General features: G+C 51.3%; 1 protein-coding gene across 1 annotated transcript in view; it reads left to right on the forward strand.

The window, feature by feature from the left end:
• Positions 1-14276, forward strand: part of CRISPLD1 (cysteine rich secretory protein LCCL domain containing 1) — a 65300-nt gene extending 51024 nt beyond the window's left edge. The window contains exons 11-14 of the mRNA XM_038766704.1: positions 181-253; positions 6940-7015; positions 11386-11516; positions 14146-14276. Of these exons, the coding sequence (XP_038622632.1) occupies positions 181-253; positions 6940-7015; positions 11386-11516; positions 14146-14197 (332 nt within the window). The 3' untranslated portion in view covers positions 14198-14276. The remainder of the gene's footprint in view (positions 1-180; positions 254-6939; positions 7016-11385; positions 11517-14145) is intronic.
• The last annotated feature ends 1255 nt before the right edge of the window (positions 14277-15531 follow it).

A 15531-nucleotide genomic window follows, 5' to 3' on the forward strand; every position in this document is an offset into this window, starting at 1 on the left:
AGAGACGGTCCCTACCCGACAGTGGGTTCACAGTCTAGAAGGGGGAGATTCCCCCCTGAAGGTGGCCCGGCCTGGATCCGGGCCTGTTCATTCATTCGATCGTATTTATTGAGCGCTTAGTATGTGTACGCCTGCATCGGGGCCTGTAGTGACTGACCGTTTCCCGTCCTCCGTCCCCAGTGCAGGCCATCACCTGCGAGACCACCGTGGAGCAGCTCTGTCCCTTCCGCAAACCGGCCTCCCACTGCCCGAGGTAAGGGGTCCCCCGAAGGGAGGGCCGCCCCGTCCCCCCCAAAGTGGACTCTGAGCCCCGTGAGCGCTCAGCACATAGCGAGCGCTCGACGGCAACCGAGCGTGAGAAGCAGCGTGGCTCGGTTGCAATAATAATAATAATAATGATGGCATTTATTAAGCGCTTACTACGTGCAAAGCACTGTTCTAAGCGCTAGGGAGGTTACAAGGCGATCAGGTTGTCCCACGGGGGGCTCACGGTCTTAACCCCCATTTTCCAGATGAGGGAACTGAGGCCCAGAGAAGTGAAGGGACTTGCCCAAAGTCACCCAGCTGAAAATCGGCGGAGCCGGGATTTGAACCCACGACCTCTGACTCCGAAGCCCGGGCTCTTTCCACTGAGCCTGGGCTTGAGGTCGTGGGTTCGAATCCGGGCTCCGCCACTCATCAGCTGGGGGACTTTGGGCGGGTCACTTCACTTCAGCGCTTAGAGCGGTGCTTTGCACATAGTAAGCGCTTAACAAATGCCATTATTATTATTATTATTCTGTGGGCCTCAGTTCCCTCATCTGTCAAGTGGGGATGAAGACTGTGAACCCCCCGTGGGACAACCTGATCACCTTGTAACCTCCCCAGCGCTTAGAACAGTGCTTGGCACATAGTAAGCGCATAACAAATACTATTATTATTATTATTATTATTATTATTATTATTATTATTATTATTATTATTATTATTATTATTATTGGGGTGATCCTTCAGTGTGGTGCTAGCGTGTCAGCCGACAAGCGGGGCACAGCATGGCCTCCGGGCAGTGGATTGGACTCCTAGACTGGGAGATGGGGCCTGGGAAAGCCCAGCAGGACAACCACAGTGTACTAGGCGCCCAGGGGTCACCGAGGCCACCACAGCTCGGTGGATTTATTTATTTATTTATTTATTTATCTTACTTGTACATATCTATTCTATTTATTTTATTTTGTTAATATGTTTGGTTTTGTTCTCTGTCTCCCCCTTCTAGACTGGGAGCCCACTCTTGGGTAGGGACTGTCTCTATACGTTGCCAACTTGGACTTCCCAAGCGCTTAGTACAGTGCTCTGCACACAGTAAGCGCTCAATAAATACGATTGATTGATTGGATGGGTCTCTGTGGCCTCCTCTCTCAGACATCTTAGTTCGTTCATTCAATCATATTTATTATTATTATTATTAATAATAATGATGGCATTTATTAAGCGCTTACTCTGTGCAAAGCACTGTTCTAAGCGCTGGGGAGAATACAAGGTGAGCAGGTTGTCTCACCGGGGGCTCCCAGTCCCAGTCCCCATTTTACAGATGAGGGAACTGAGGCCCAGAGAAGTGGAGTGACTTGCCCAAAGTCACACAGCTGACAAGTGGCGGAGCCGGGATTTGAACCCACGACCTCTGACTCCAAAGCCGGGGCTCTTTCCACTGAGCCACGCTGCTTCTCCTCTAAATAATAATGATGGCATTTATGAAGCGCATACTATGTGCAAAGCACTGTTCTAAGCGCTGGGGAGGCTACAGGGTGATCAGGTTGTCCCACGGGGGGCTCACACAGTTTTAATCCCCATTTTCCAGATGAGGGAACTGAGGCAGAGAGAAGTGAAGTGACTAGCCCAAAGTCACACAGCTGACAGTTGGCGGAGCCGGGATTTGAACCCATGACCTCTGACTCCAAAGCCTGTGATCTTTCCCACTGAGCCACGCTGCTTCTCTTTATTACTACTACTAATAATAATGATGATGGCATCTGTTAAGCGCTTACTATGTGCAAAGCACTGTTCTAAGCGCTGGGGAGGATGCAAGCTTTAATTCTATTTGTTCTGACGGTTTTGACACCTGTCTATATGTTTTGTTTTGTCGTCCGTCTCCCCCTTCTAGACTGTGAGCCCGTTGTTGGGCAGGGACCGTCTCTAGATGTTGCCAACTTGTACTTCCCAAGCGCTTAGTACAGTGCTCTGCACACAGTAAGCGCTCAATAAATACAATTGATTGATTGATTGATTGATTGGATGGGTCTCTGTGGCCTCCTCTCTCAGACATCTTCGTTCGTTCACTCAGTCGTGTTTATTATTATTATTACTACTAATAATAACGATGATGGCATCTGTTAAGCGCTTACTATGTGCAAAGCACTGTTCTAAGCGCTGGGGAGGATCCAAGCTTTCATTCCATTTGTTCTGACGATTTTGACACCTGTCTATATGTTTTGTTTTGTCGTCCGTCTCCCCCTTCTAGACTGTGAGCCCGTTGTTCGGTAGGGACCGTCTCTCTATGTTGCCAACTTGGACTTCCCAAGCGCTTAGTCCAGTGCTCTGCACACAGTAAGCGCTCAATAAATACGATTGAATGAATGAATGACACATAGTAAGCTCTTATCAGATTTGTTCTGACGATTTTGACACCGTCTCCATGTTTCGTTGTGTTGTCCGTCTCCCCCTTCTAGACTGTGAGCCCGCTGTCGGGTAGGGACCGTCTCTAGATGCTGCCAACTTGGACTTCCCAAGCGCTTAGTACAGTGCTCTGTGCACAGTAAGCGCCCAATAAATACGATTGAATGAATGAATGAATGAATATTTACTATTCTATTTATTTTATTTTGTTAATATGTTTTGTTTTCTTGTCTGTCTCCCCCTTCCAGACTGTGAGCCCGCTGTCGGGTAGGGGCCGTCTCTAGATGTTGCCGACTTGTACTTCCCAAGCGCTTAGTACAGTGCTCTGCGCACAGTAAGCGCTCAATAAATACAATTGAACGAATGAATGAATACAAGGCGATCAGGCTGTCCCCCGTGGGGCTCCCAGTCTTCATCCCCATTTTCCAGATGAGGGAACTGAGGCCCAGAGAAGCGAAGCGACTCCCCCAAAGTCACCCAGCTGACCAGCGGCGGAGCCGGGATTTGAACCCGTGACCTCTGCATCCCAAGCCCGGGCTCTTTCCCCCGAGCCACGCTGCTTCTTGATTCTCAGTCAATCAATCAATCGTATTTATTGAGCGCTTACTATGTGCAGAGCACTGTACTAAGCGCTTGGGAAGTACAAATTGGCAACACATAGAGACAGTCCCTACCCAGCAGTGGGCTCACAGTCTAAAAGATTCTCGATTTCATTGAGCGCCGACGGTGTGCCAAGCACTGTACTAAGCGCTTGGGAGAGGACAGGAGGACAAGAAAGAGACTCTTGGCCTGCCCACAGCGAGCTGACGGTCTAGAGGGGGAGACGGACGTGAGTAGAGATCAATAAATGACTGAGATGGACGTAAGCGGCATGGGGTTGGGAGAGGGGATGAAGGAAGGGAGCAAGTTGGGATGACGCGGAAGGGAGCGGGAGGAGAGGAAAGGAGACTGGGAGCCCACTGTTGGGTAGGGACCGTCTCTATATGTTGCCAATTTGTACTTCCCAAGCGCTTAGTACAGTGCTCTGCACACAGTAAGCGCTCAATAAATACGATTGACAATGATGATGAAAGGAGGGCGCAGTCAGGGAAGGCTTCCCGGAGGAGACGGGCCTTCAGTAAGGCCCATCTCTCCGGAGCGTACTGGCCACCTTGCGCCCGACTTCCCAACTCCTCAGACGGGGCCGGCGACGAGTCCGGCCACGTCCAGGGGACAACAGGAAAGAAAGCGACGCGGCTCAGCGGAAAGAGCCCCGGCTTTGGAGTCAGAGGTCACGGGTTCAGATCGCGACTCCGCCAACTGTCAGCTGGGTGACTTTGGGCAAGTCGCTTCCCTTCTCCGGGCCTCAGTTCCCTCATCTGGAAAATGGGGATGAAGACTGGGAGCCCCACGTGGGACAACCTGATCACCTTGTATCTTCCCAGCGCTTAGAACAGTGCTTTGCTCATAGTAAGTGCTTAATAAATGCCATAAAGGGCTGGGGCGTCTGGAGAGATCAGAGTTCGAATCCTGGCTGGGTGACCCCAGGGTGGGCTTTGGAGTCAGAGGTCACGGGTTCAAATCCCGGCTCCGCCAACTGTCAGCTGGGTGACTTTGGCCAAGTCACTTCACATCTCTGGGCCTCAGTTCCCTCACCTGTCAAATGGGGATGAAGACTGGGAGCCCCACGTGGGACAACCTAATCACCTTGTATCTTCCCAGCGCTTAGAACAGTGCTTTGCTCATAGTAAGCACTTAATAAATGCTATAAAAAAACCTGGGCTAGGGCATCTGGAGGGATAAGAGTTCGAATCCTGGCTGGGTGACCCCAGGGTGGGCTTTGGAGTCAGAGGTCATGGGTTCAAATTCCAGCCCCACCAACTGTCAGCTGGGTGACTTTGGGCAAGTCACTTCCCTTCTCCGGGCCTCAGTTCCCTCACCTGGAAAATGGGGATGAAGACTGGGAGCCCCACGCGGGACAACCTGATCACCTTGTATCTTCCCCAGCGCTTAGAACAGTGCTTTGCTCATAGTAAGTGCTTAATAAATGCCATAAAGGGCTGGGGTGTCCGGAGAGATCAGAGTTCGAATCCTGGCTGGGTGACGCGGGGGTGGGCTTTGGAGTCAGAGGTCATGGGTTCAAATCCCGGCTCCGCCAACTGTCAGCTGGGTGACTTTGGCCAAGTCACTTCCCTTCTCCGGGCCTCAGTTCCCTCACCTGTCAAATGGGGATGAAGACTGTGAGCCCCACATGGGACAACCTGATCACCTTGTATCTTCCCAGCGCTTAGAACAGTGCTTTGCACATAGTAAGCGCTTGGTAAATGCCATAAAGGGCTGGGGTGTCTGGAGAGATCAGAGTTCGAATCCTGGTTGAGTGACCCGGGGGTGGGATTTGGAGTCAGAGGTCACGGGTTCAAATCCCGGCTCCGCCAACTGTCAGCTGGGCGACTTTGGCCAAGTCACTTCCCTTCTCCAGGCCTCAGTTCCCTCACCTGTCAAATGGGGATGAAGACTGTGAGCCCCATGCAGGACAACCTGATCACCTTGTAACCTCCCCAGCGCTTAGAACGGTGCTTTGCACATAGTAAGCGCTTAATAAATGCCATAAAATAAAGCCTGGGATGGGGCGACTGGAGGGATCAGAGTTCAAATCCTGACTGGGTGACCCAGGGGTGGGCCTTGGAGTTAGACGTCACAGGTTCAAATCCCGGCCCCGCCAACTGTCAGCTGTGTCTGGGCAAGTCACTTCACTTCTCTGGGCCTCAGTTCCCTCATCTGGAAAATGGGGATTAAAACTGTGAGCCCCCCGTGGGACAATCTGATCACCTTGTAACCTCCCCAGCGCTTAGAGCGGTGCTTTGCACATAGTAAGTGCTTAATCAATGCCATAAAAAAAATCCTGGGCTGGGGCGTCTGGAGGGATCAGAGTTCGAATCCTGGTTGGTTGACACGGGGGTGGGCTTTGGAGTCAGAGGTCACGGGTTCAAATCCCGGCTCCGCCAACTGTCAGCTGGGTGACTTTGGCCAAGTCACTTCCTTTCTCCAGGCCTCAGTTCCCTCACCTGTCAAATGGGGATGAAGACTGGGAGCCCCGTGCAGGACAACCTGATCACCTTGTAACCTCCCCAGTGCTTAGAACGGTGCTTTGCACATAGTAAGTGCTTAATAAATGCCATAAAATAAAGCCTGGGATGGGGCGACTGGAGGGATTAGAGTTCGAATCCTGGCTGGGTGACCCCGGGGTGGGCTTTGGAGTCAGAGGTCACGGGTTCAAATCCCGGCTCCGCCAACTGTCAGCTGTGTGACTTTGGGCAAGTCACTTCCCTTCTCCGTGCCTCAGTTCCCTCATCTGTCAAATGGGGATGAAGACTGGGAGCCCCGTGCAGGACAACCTGATCACCTTGTAACCTCCCCAGTGCTTAGAACGGTGCTTTGCACATAGTAAGTGCTTAATAAATGCCATAAAATAAAGCCTGGGATGGGGCGACTGGAGGGATTAGAGTTCGAATCCTGGCTGGGTGACCCCGGGGTGGGCTTTGGAGTCAGAGGTCACGGGTTCAAATCCCGGCTCCGCCAACTGTCAGCTGTGTGACTTTGGGCAAGTCACTTCCCTTCTCCGTGCCTCAGTTCCCTCATCTGTCAAATGGGGATGAAGACTGTGAGCCCCACGCGGGACAGCCTGATCACCTTGTATCTTCCCAGCGCTTAGAACAGTGCTTTGCTCATAGTAAGTGCTTCATAAATGCAATAAAGGGCTGGGGTGTCTGGAGAGATCAGAGTTCGAATCCTGGCTGGGTGACGCGGGGGTGGGCCTTGGAGTCAGAGGTCACAGGTTCAAATCCCGGCTCCGCCAACTGTCAGCTGGGTGACTTTGGCCAAGTCACTTCCCTTCTCCGTGCCTCAGTTCCCTCATCTGTCAAATGGGGATGAAGACTGTGAGCCCCATGCAGGACAACCTGATCACCTTGTAACCTCCCCAGCGCTTAGAACGGTGCTTTGCACATAGTAAGCGCTTAATAAATGCCATAAAGGGCTGGGGCGACTGGAGAGATCAGAGTTCAAATCCTGACTGGGTGATCCAGGGGGTGGACGCAGCGTCTCTGGGCCTCTTATTTCCCGGATAGCCAGCCCCACGTCGGGGCGAGGATCGAGTCCGACCCGATTACTTTGAGGACGCCCCAGCCGTGGGATTGATGCAGGAGAGGTCGGGGGGTAGTGTAGTGGTGGCATCCTTGCTTTACGCTTGTTCGTGCGTATACATGCGTGTGCACACGTGTGTACACGCGTGTGCTGTCCTCTTCCCCTCAGGATATACTGCCCACCCAACTGTCTGCAGGCAAACGCCCACTACGCCAGAGTCATCGGGAGCCGGATTTATTCGGATGTAAGTAAGATAATAAGAAGGATCGTATTTTTTGAGCGCCGACAACGTGCCAAGCACTGCTCTAAGCACTGGGCAGGCCCGAGTTGATCAGGGTGGGCACCGCGGAGCCTTCTAGACGGTCAGCCCGCTGTGGGCTCTATACGTTGCCAATTTGTACTTCCCAAGCGCTTAGTACAGTGCTCTGCACATAGTATGCGCTCAATAAATATGATTGATGATGATGATGTGGGGTAGGGACCGTCTCTAGATGTTGCCAACTTGGACTGCCCCAGCGCTTAGTCCAGTGCTCTGCACACCGTGAGCGCTCAATAAATACGATTGAGTGAATGAATGAATGTTATGCACCCAGTAAGCGCTCAGTAAGTATGACCGGCGGACGGCTTTTCCGTGCCGCCCGTGACCGGAGAAGGTGGGAGACGGTAAAGGTGAGATGGTAAGCTCGACGTGGGCAGGGAGTGTATCTGTTTATTGCTCTGTTGTCCTCTCCCAGACGCTTAGTACAGTGCCCTGCACCCAGTAAGCGCTCAGTAAATATGACCGGCGGACGGCTTCTCCGTGCCGGAGAAGGTGGGAGAGGGTAAAGATGAGACGGTAAGCTCGACGTGGGCAGGGACTGTATCTGTTTATTGCTCTGTTGTCCTCTCCCAGGCGCTTAGTACAGTGCCCTGCACCCAGTAAGCGCTCAGTAAATATGACTGGCGGGCAGCTTCTCCCTGCCACCCCCGACTGGAGAAGGCGGGAGGGGGTGAGACGGTAAGCTCGTCGTGGGCAGGGACTGTATCTGTTTATTGCTCTGTTGTCCTCTCCCAGGCGCTTAGTACAGTGCCCTACACCCAGTAAGTGCTCAGTAAATATGACTGGCGGGCGGCTTCTCCGTGCCACCTCCGACTGGAGAAGGCGGGAGGGGGTGAGACGGTAAGTTCGTCGTGGGCAGGGACTGTATCTGTTTATTGCCCTGTTGTCCTCTCCCAGGCGCTTAGTACAGTGCTCTGCACCCAGTAAGCGCTCAGTAAATACGACTGGCAGACCGTAAGCTCATTGTGAACAGGGCATGTGCCCATTATATTGCCCAAGCGCTTAGTACAACGCTCTGCACACAGAAAGCACTCAATAAATACGATTGACTGACTGGAAGCTCACCGTGGACTGGGAATGTGTCCAGTTATATTCATTCATTCATTCAATCGTATTTATTTAGTGCTTACCGTGTGCAGAGCACTGTACTAAGCGCTTGGGAAATAGAAGTTTGCAACATATGGAGACGGTCCCTACCCAACGGCGGGCTATATTGTTGTCACACACTTCCAAGCGCTCAGTACAGTGCTCTGCACCCAGTAAGCGCTCAGTAAATACGACTGACGGACCGTAAGCTCGTTGTGAACAGGGCATGTGCCCTTTATATTGCCCAAGTGCTTAGTCCAGTGCTCTGTGCACAGAAAGCGCTCAATAAATACGACTGACTGACTGACTGTAAGCTCACTGTGGACTGGGAACGTGTCCAGTTATATTCATTCATTCATTCATTCGTATTTATTGAGCGCTTACTGTGCACAGAGCACTGGACTAAGCGCTTTGGCAATATAATGGGCACATGCCCTGTTTACAACAAGCTTACGTTCTGCCAGTTGTATTTACTGAGCGCTTACTGGGTGCAGAGCACTGTACTAAGCGCTCGGAAGCGTGTGACAACAATATAGCCCGCCGTTGCGTAGGGACCGTCTCTATATGTTGCCACTTGGACTTCCCAAGCGCTTAGTACAGCACTCTGCGCATAGTAAGCGCTCAATAAATACGGTTGAATAAATGAATGAATATAACTGGACACGTTCCCAGTCCACAGTGAGCTTCCAGTCAGTCAGTCGTATTTATTGAGTGCTTTCTGTGCGCAGAGCGCTGTACTAAGCGCTTGGGAAGTGCACGTTGGCAACATCTAGAGATGGTCCCTACCCAACGGCGGGCTATGTTGTTGTCACACGCTTCCAAGCGCTTAGTACAGTGCTCTGCACCCAGTAAGCGCTCAATAAATATGACTGACTGACTGGAAGCTCACTGTGGACTGGGAACGTGTCCAGTTATATTCATTCATTCATTCAATCGTATTTATTGTACTTGTCCTTCCCAAGCGCTTAGTACAGCGCTCTGCGCACGGTAAGCGCTCAATAAATACGGTTGAATAAATGAATGAATATAACTGGACACGTTCCCAGTCCGCAATGAGCTTCCAGTCAGTCAGTTGTATTTATTGAGCGCTTTCTGTGCGCAGAGCGCTGTACTAAGCACTCGGGAAGTACAAGTTGGCAACATATAGAGACAGTCCCTGCCCAACGGCGGGCTATCTTGTTGTCACGCGCTTCCAAGCGCTTAGTACAGCGCTCTGCACCCAGTAAGCGCTCAATAAATACGATTGACTGACTGGAAGCTCACTGTGGACTGGGAACGTGTCCAGTTATATTCATTCATTCATTCAATCGTATTTATTGTACTTGTCCTTCCCAAGCGCTTAGTACAGCGCTCTGCGCACAGTAAGCGCTCAATAAATGCGGTTGAATAAATGAATGACTATAACTGGACACGTTCCCAGTCCGCAATGAGCTTCCAGTCAGTCAGTCGTATTTATTGAGCGCTTTCTGTAAGCGGAGCGCTGTACTAAGCGCTCGGGAAGTACAAGTTGGCAACATCTAGAGACGGTCCTTACCCAACGGCGGGCTATCTTGTTGTCACACGCTTCCAAGCGCTTAGTACAGTGCTCTGCACCCAGTAAGCGCTCAATAAATATGACTGACTGACTGGAAGCTCACTGTGGACTGGGAACGTGTCCAGTTATATTCATTCATTCATTCAATCGTATTTATTGTACTTGTCCTTCCCAAGCGCTTAGTACAGCGCTCTGCGCACGGTAAGCGCTCAATAAATACGGTTGAATAAATGAATGAATATAACTGGACACGTTCCCAGACCGCAATGAGCTTCCAGTCAGTCAGTTGTATTTATTGAGCGCTTTCTGTGCGCAGAGCGCTGTACTAAGCACTCGGGAAGTACAAGTTGGCAACATATAGAGACAGTCCCTGCCCAACGGCGGGCTATCTTGTTGTCACGCGCTTCCAAGCGCTTAGTACAGCGCTCTGCACCCAGTAAGCGCTCAATAAATATGACTGACTGACTGGAAGCTCACTGTGGACTGGGAACGTGTCCAAGTTATATTCATTCATTCATTCAATCGTATTTATTGTACTTGTCCTTCCCAAGCGCTTAGTACAGCGCTCTGCGCACGGTAAGCGCTCAATAAATACGGTTGAATAAATGAATGAATATAACTGGACACGTTCCCAGTCCGCAATGAGCTTCCAGTCAGTCAGTTGTATTTATTGAGCGCTTTCTGTGCGCAGAGCGCTGTACTAAGCACTCGGGAAGTACAAGTTGGCAGCATATAGAGGCGGTCCCTACCCAACGGCGGGCTATCTTGTTGTCACGCGCTTCCGAGCGCTTAGTACAGTGCTCTGCACCCAGTAAGCGCTCAATAAATATGACTGACTGACTGGAAGCTCAGTGTGGACTGGGAACGTGTCCAGTTATATTCATTCATTCATTCAATCGTATTTATTGTACTTGTACTTCCCAAGCGCTTAGTACAGCGCTCTGCGCACGGTAAGCGCTCAATAAATACGGTGGAATAAATGAATGAATATAACTGGACACGTTCCCAGTCCGCAATGAGCTTCCAGTCAGTCAGTCGTATTTATTGAGCGCTTTCTGTGCGCAGAGCGCTGTACTAAGCGCTCGGGAAGTACAAGTTGGCAACATCTAGAGACGGTCCCTACCCAACGGCAGGCTATCTTGTTGTCACACGCTTCCAAGCGCTTAGTACAGTGCTCTGCACCCAGTAAGCGCTCAATAAATACGATTGACTGACTGGAAGCTCACTGTGGACTGGGAACGTGTCCAAGTTATATTCATTCATTCATTTAATCGTATTTATTGTACTTGTAATTCCCAAGCGCTTAGTACAGCGCTCTGCGCACAGTAAGCGCTCAATAAATACGGTTGAATAAATGAATGAATATAACTGGACACGTTCCCAGTCCGCAATGAGCTTCCAGTCAGTCAGTCGTATTTATTGAGCGCTTTCTGTGCGCAGAGCGCTGTACTAAGCGCTTGGGAAGTACAAGTTGGCAACATATAGAGACGGTCCCTACCCAACGGTGGGCTGTGTTGTTGTCACGCGCTTCCGAGCGCTCAGTACAGTGCTCTGAGCTCAGTAAGCGTTCAGTACATCCGCCGGGCTGACGGACCGACGGATGATGGACAGCGGGGCGGAGGTGGGCGTCTGACTCGGGCCTCCACCGTCTCCCCCATCCCCGCTCCGGCCGTAGTTGTCCAGTATCTGCCGGACGGCCGTCCACGCGGGCGTGGTGAAGAACCGGGGCGGCTACGTGGACGTCATGCCCACGGACAAGAGGAGCGTCTACACCGCCTCCTTCCAGAACGGGATCTTCTCGGAAAGGTATCCCGCTTCCCGGGCTTCCCCACCGATCCGTGGTGCCGATAAGCGCTCAATAAGTACGATTGATGGATCGATTGAGCCTCTTGGGCCCTCTTGGGAGTCGTCTACTAAGCAGCCACTCCTCTCCAGGACGGGGGAGTCGAGAGAAACCCGCTCTGCTCCGCCTGGGTGCTCAGTGCGGGACTCTACGCCCAGTAGGTGCCCAAGGCTTTGCACCCTGTAGGTGTCCAGTACAGTGCCTTCAACCTGCAGCTGTCCAGTACAGTGCTGTGCACTTGGTAGGCCCCCAGCACAGCGTTCTGCACCCGCTAAGCGTCCAGTACAGGTCTCTTTACCCAGTAAGCACCGACTTCACCCAGTAGACAGCCAGTCCTTGTAATAGGCCCCCAGTACAGCCCCAAATAATAAGCGCTTAGTACAGTGCCCATGCAGCCCCAGCCCCCAATACTAAGCGCTTAGTACAGTGCTCAAGCGCTTAGTACAGTGCTCTGCACACAGCGCTCAATAAATACGATTGAATGAATGAATAATAATAATAATACTAATTGTGGTATTTGTTGAGCACTCACAGAGTAAGCAGCGTGGCTCATCATCATCATCATCATCAGTCGTATTTATTGAGCGCTTACTATGTGCAGAGCACTGTACTAAGCGCTTGGGAAGTACAAATTGGTAACAAATAGAGACCGTCCCTACCCGACAGGGGGCTCACAGTCTAAAAGGGGGAGACAGAGAACAAAACCAAACGTACTAACAAAATAAAATCAATAGAATAGATATGGTCAAGTAAAATAAATAAATAAATAAATAAATGTTTATAAATATATTTATATAAATATCAGTGGAAAGAACACGGCCTTTGGAGTCAGAAGTCATGGGTTCAAATCCCGGCTCCGCCGCTTGTCAGCTGGGTGGCTTTGGGCGAGCCACTTCACTTCTCTGGGCCTCAGTGACCTCATCTGGAAAATGGGGATGAAGACTGTGGGACCACCTCATCACCTTGTAACCTCCCCAGCGCTCAGAACAGTGCTTTGCACATAATAAGCGCTTAACAAATGCCATTATTATTATTATTATTATTATTAACGAATACCATCATGATTATAAGCGCCTAACAAATACCGTAATTATTATTACGGGCCAAACACTGTTCTAAGCTCTGGGGTAGATACAAGGTGATCAGGTTGTCCCACGGGGGGCTCACAGGCTTCATCCCCATTTTACAGATGAGGGAACTGAGGCCCAGAGCAGGTAAGCGGCTTGCCCAAGGAGATGAGTGACGGGGCCGGGATTAGAACTCAGCTCCTCTGACTCCCAAGCCGAGGCTGTTGCCACTGAGCCAATGCTGCTTCTCCTAATATAATAATAATAATAATAGCATTTATTAAGCACTTACTATGTGCTTGATAGACTTAATAGTCGTCTAGACTGTGAGCCCACTGTTGGGTAGGGACCGTCTCTGTGTGTTGCCGACTTGTACTTCCCAAGCGCTTAGTACAGCGCTCTGCACACAGTAAGCGCTCAATAAATACGATCGATGTGCAGAGCACTGTTCTAAGCACCGGGGGGGGATACAAGGTGATCAGGTTGGCCCCCGTGGGGCTCCCAGTCTTCATCCCCATTTTCCAGATGAGGGAACCGAGGCACAGAGAATAATAATAATAATAATGATGGCATTTATTAAGCGCTTACTATGTGCCAAGCACTGTTCTAAGCGCCGCGGGGGGCGGGGGGGGATACAAGGTGATCAGGTTGTCCCCCGTGGGGCTCCCAGTCTTCATCCCCATTTTCCAGATGGGGGAACTGAGGCACAGAGAATAATAATAATAATAATGATGGCATTTATTAAGCGCTTACTATGTGCAAAGCACTGTTCTAAGCGCCCGGGGGGGATACAAGGTGATCAGGTTGTCCCCCGTGGGGCTCACAGTCTTCATCCCCATTTTCCAGATGAGGGAACTGAGGCACAGAGAATAATAATAATAATAATAATGGCATTTATTAAGCGCTTACTATGTGCAAAGCACTGTTCTAAGCGCCGGGGGGGATACAAGGTGATCAGATTGTCCCCCGTGGGGCTCACAGTCTTCATCCCCATTTTCCGGATGAGGGAACTGAGGCACAGAGAATAATAATAATAATAATAATGGCATTTATTAAGCAATTACTATGTGCCAAGCACTGTTCTAAGTGCCGCGGGGGGCGGGGGGGATACAAGGTGATCAGGTTGTCCCCCGTGGGGCTCCCAGTCTTCATCCCCATTTTCCAGATGAGGAAACTGAGGCCCAGAGAAGCGAAGTGACTCTCCCAAAGTCACCCAGCTGACAGTTGGCGGAGCCGGCATTTGAACCCGTGACCCCTGACTCCAAAGCCCGGCCTCTTTCCGCCGAGCCGGGCTGTAGATAAAGACGACGAATAAGAAGGAAACGCTTTCGCGGATTTAAGATCAATCAATCAATCGATCGTATTTATTGAGCGCTGACTGTGTGCAGAGCACTGTACTGAGCGCTTGGGAAGTCCAAGTTGGCGAAATATAGAGATGGTCCCTACCCGACAGTGGGCTCAGAGTCTTGTCAACGTTTTCCCGGTTGGTTTTTTTTTAAGGAATGTTTGTCCTCTCCTCTTGCAGCTTGCAGAATCCTCCGGGCGGAAAGGCTTTCCGAGTGTTTGCTGTCCTTTGAACGCCACCCCCTTCTCCTTCCCCAGACCCTCCCCCAGAAACTCACAGACACACACACACACACAACACACGGAAAAGTAGGCCCGAATATTTGGAAGGGGCCATTGGTGCCAGCTTAGAAGACCCTACTCCCTCCAGATCCCGCCGGGCTCGAAAACGACGCCGATCGGGTGTTTCAGGCCTTCCGGATTTTTCCATCCCCCCGGAGATCCGAGCGGATCCATCGTGCGAAACTCAAATCCGGGACGGAATCGTTGGGAAAAATGATCCCAGGCCCAGGGCCTTGAGGGAGAAGCCTGTGTTGGACGCCGCTATATTTTCTTAGCAGTGATTTCTGGGCATTCCCTCCAGGGCCGTGAGAGTTCTCCGACTCCGCGAAGGAATGGCGCTTTTTGATTTGGACTCTCCCGGGCGCTTAGTACAGTACAGCTACGCAGAGTGAGCGCTCTATAAATGCCGTCGAAAGAATGAATGCCACTCGATCCGTTTCAGAGGCCTTACCCTCGCGCCAACCCGGGCGGTCCAGAGAGACCGCCGATCGTGTGATCGTGGAGACGGAGCCCTCACCCTGCCAAAGGAAGTCAGGATTTTGCCGGTTTCCCGGCAAAAAGGCCGGAATTCCCCTGTTTCTGGGAGGCAGGAGGCCTGGGATCTAATCCACTCTCCGCCATTTGCTTGCTGTGTGACCTTGGGCCGGTCGCTTCTCTCTGCCTCCTTTTCCTCACCCGTAAAAATGGGGATTCGATCCCCGTTCCCCTCTCCCCCGCCCTCCGGACTGCGAGGCTCGTGTCCCTTCTGCTTGTGTTTTATCTACTCCGGCGCTTAGTACGGTGCCCGGCACCTCGTAAGCACCCTAGCAGATATCACGATGATTTCACGCTCCGTTTTCTGCCCTTTGTGCGATCGGATGGGTGGAAATGTTTCTGCTGCTCTGAGAGTGTCTTCACTTTTTCCGGTGAGCCAAGTGCCTAGGTGAACCGGCCCAAATTGATGAAAGGAATTGAATCCCGTGTGTGAGATTTAAGCCTGAGGTCCCTGGACCCCTTTCTCTCTTTCTCTCTCTGTGTCTCTCTTTCTCCTCCTCCTCTCTCTCTCTTCTTTCCCTCTTGCTCCATCTCTCTCCCGCTCCTCTCTCCATCTCTGTCCCTCGATTCCCCTCTCCCTCCCTCTCTCTCTTCCTCTCTCTCCCTCCTTTTCGCTCCCTCTCTATCTTGCTCTCGTTCCCTCTCCCCTTTTCCTTTCCCTCTTTCTCTTGCTCCTCCTCCCTTTCTCTCCATCTCTCTTTCCCTCTCCCTCTCTCCCTCCCTCTCCCTCTCTCCATCTCTCTGTCTCTCT

This window comes from Tachyglossus aculeatus, chromosome 25, assembly GCF_015852505.1.
Source record: "Tachyglossus aculeatus isolate mTacAcu1 chromosome 25, mTacAcu1.pri, whole genome shotgun sequence".
Lineage (NCBI taxonomy): Eukaryota > Metazoa > Chordata > Mammalia > Monotremata > Tachyglossidae > Tachyglossus > Tachyglossus aculeatus.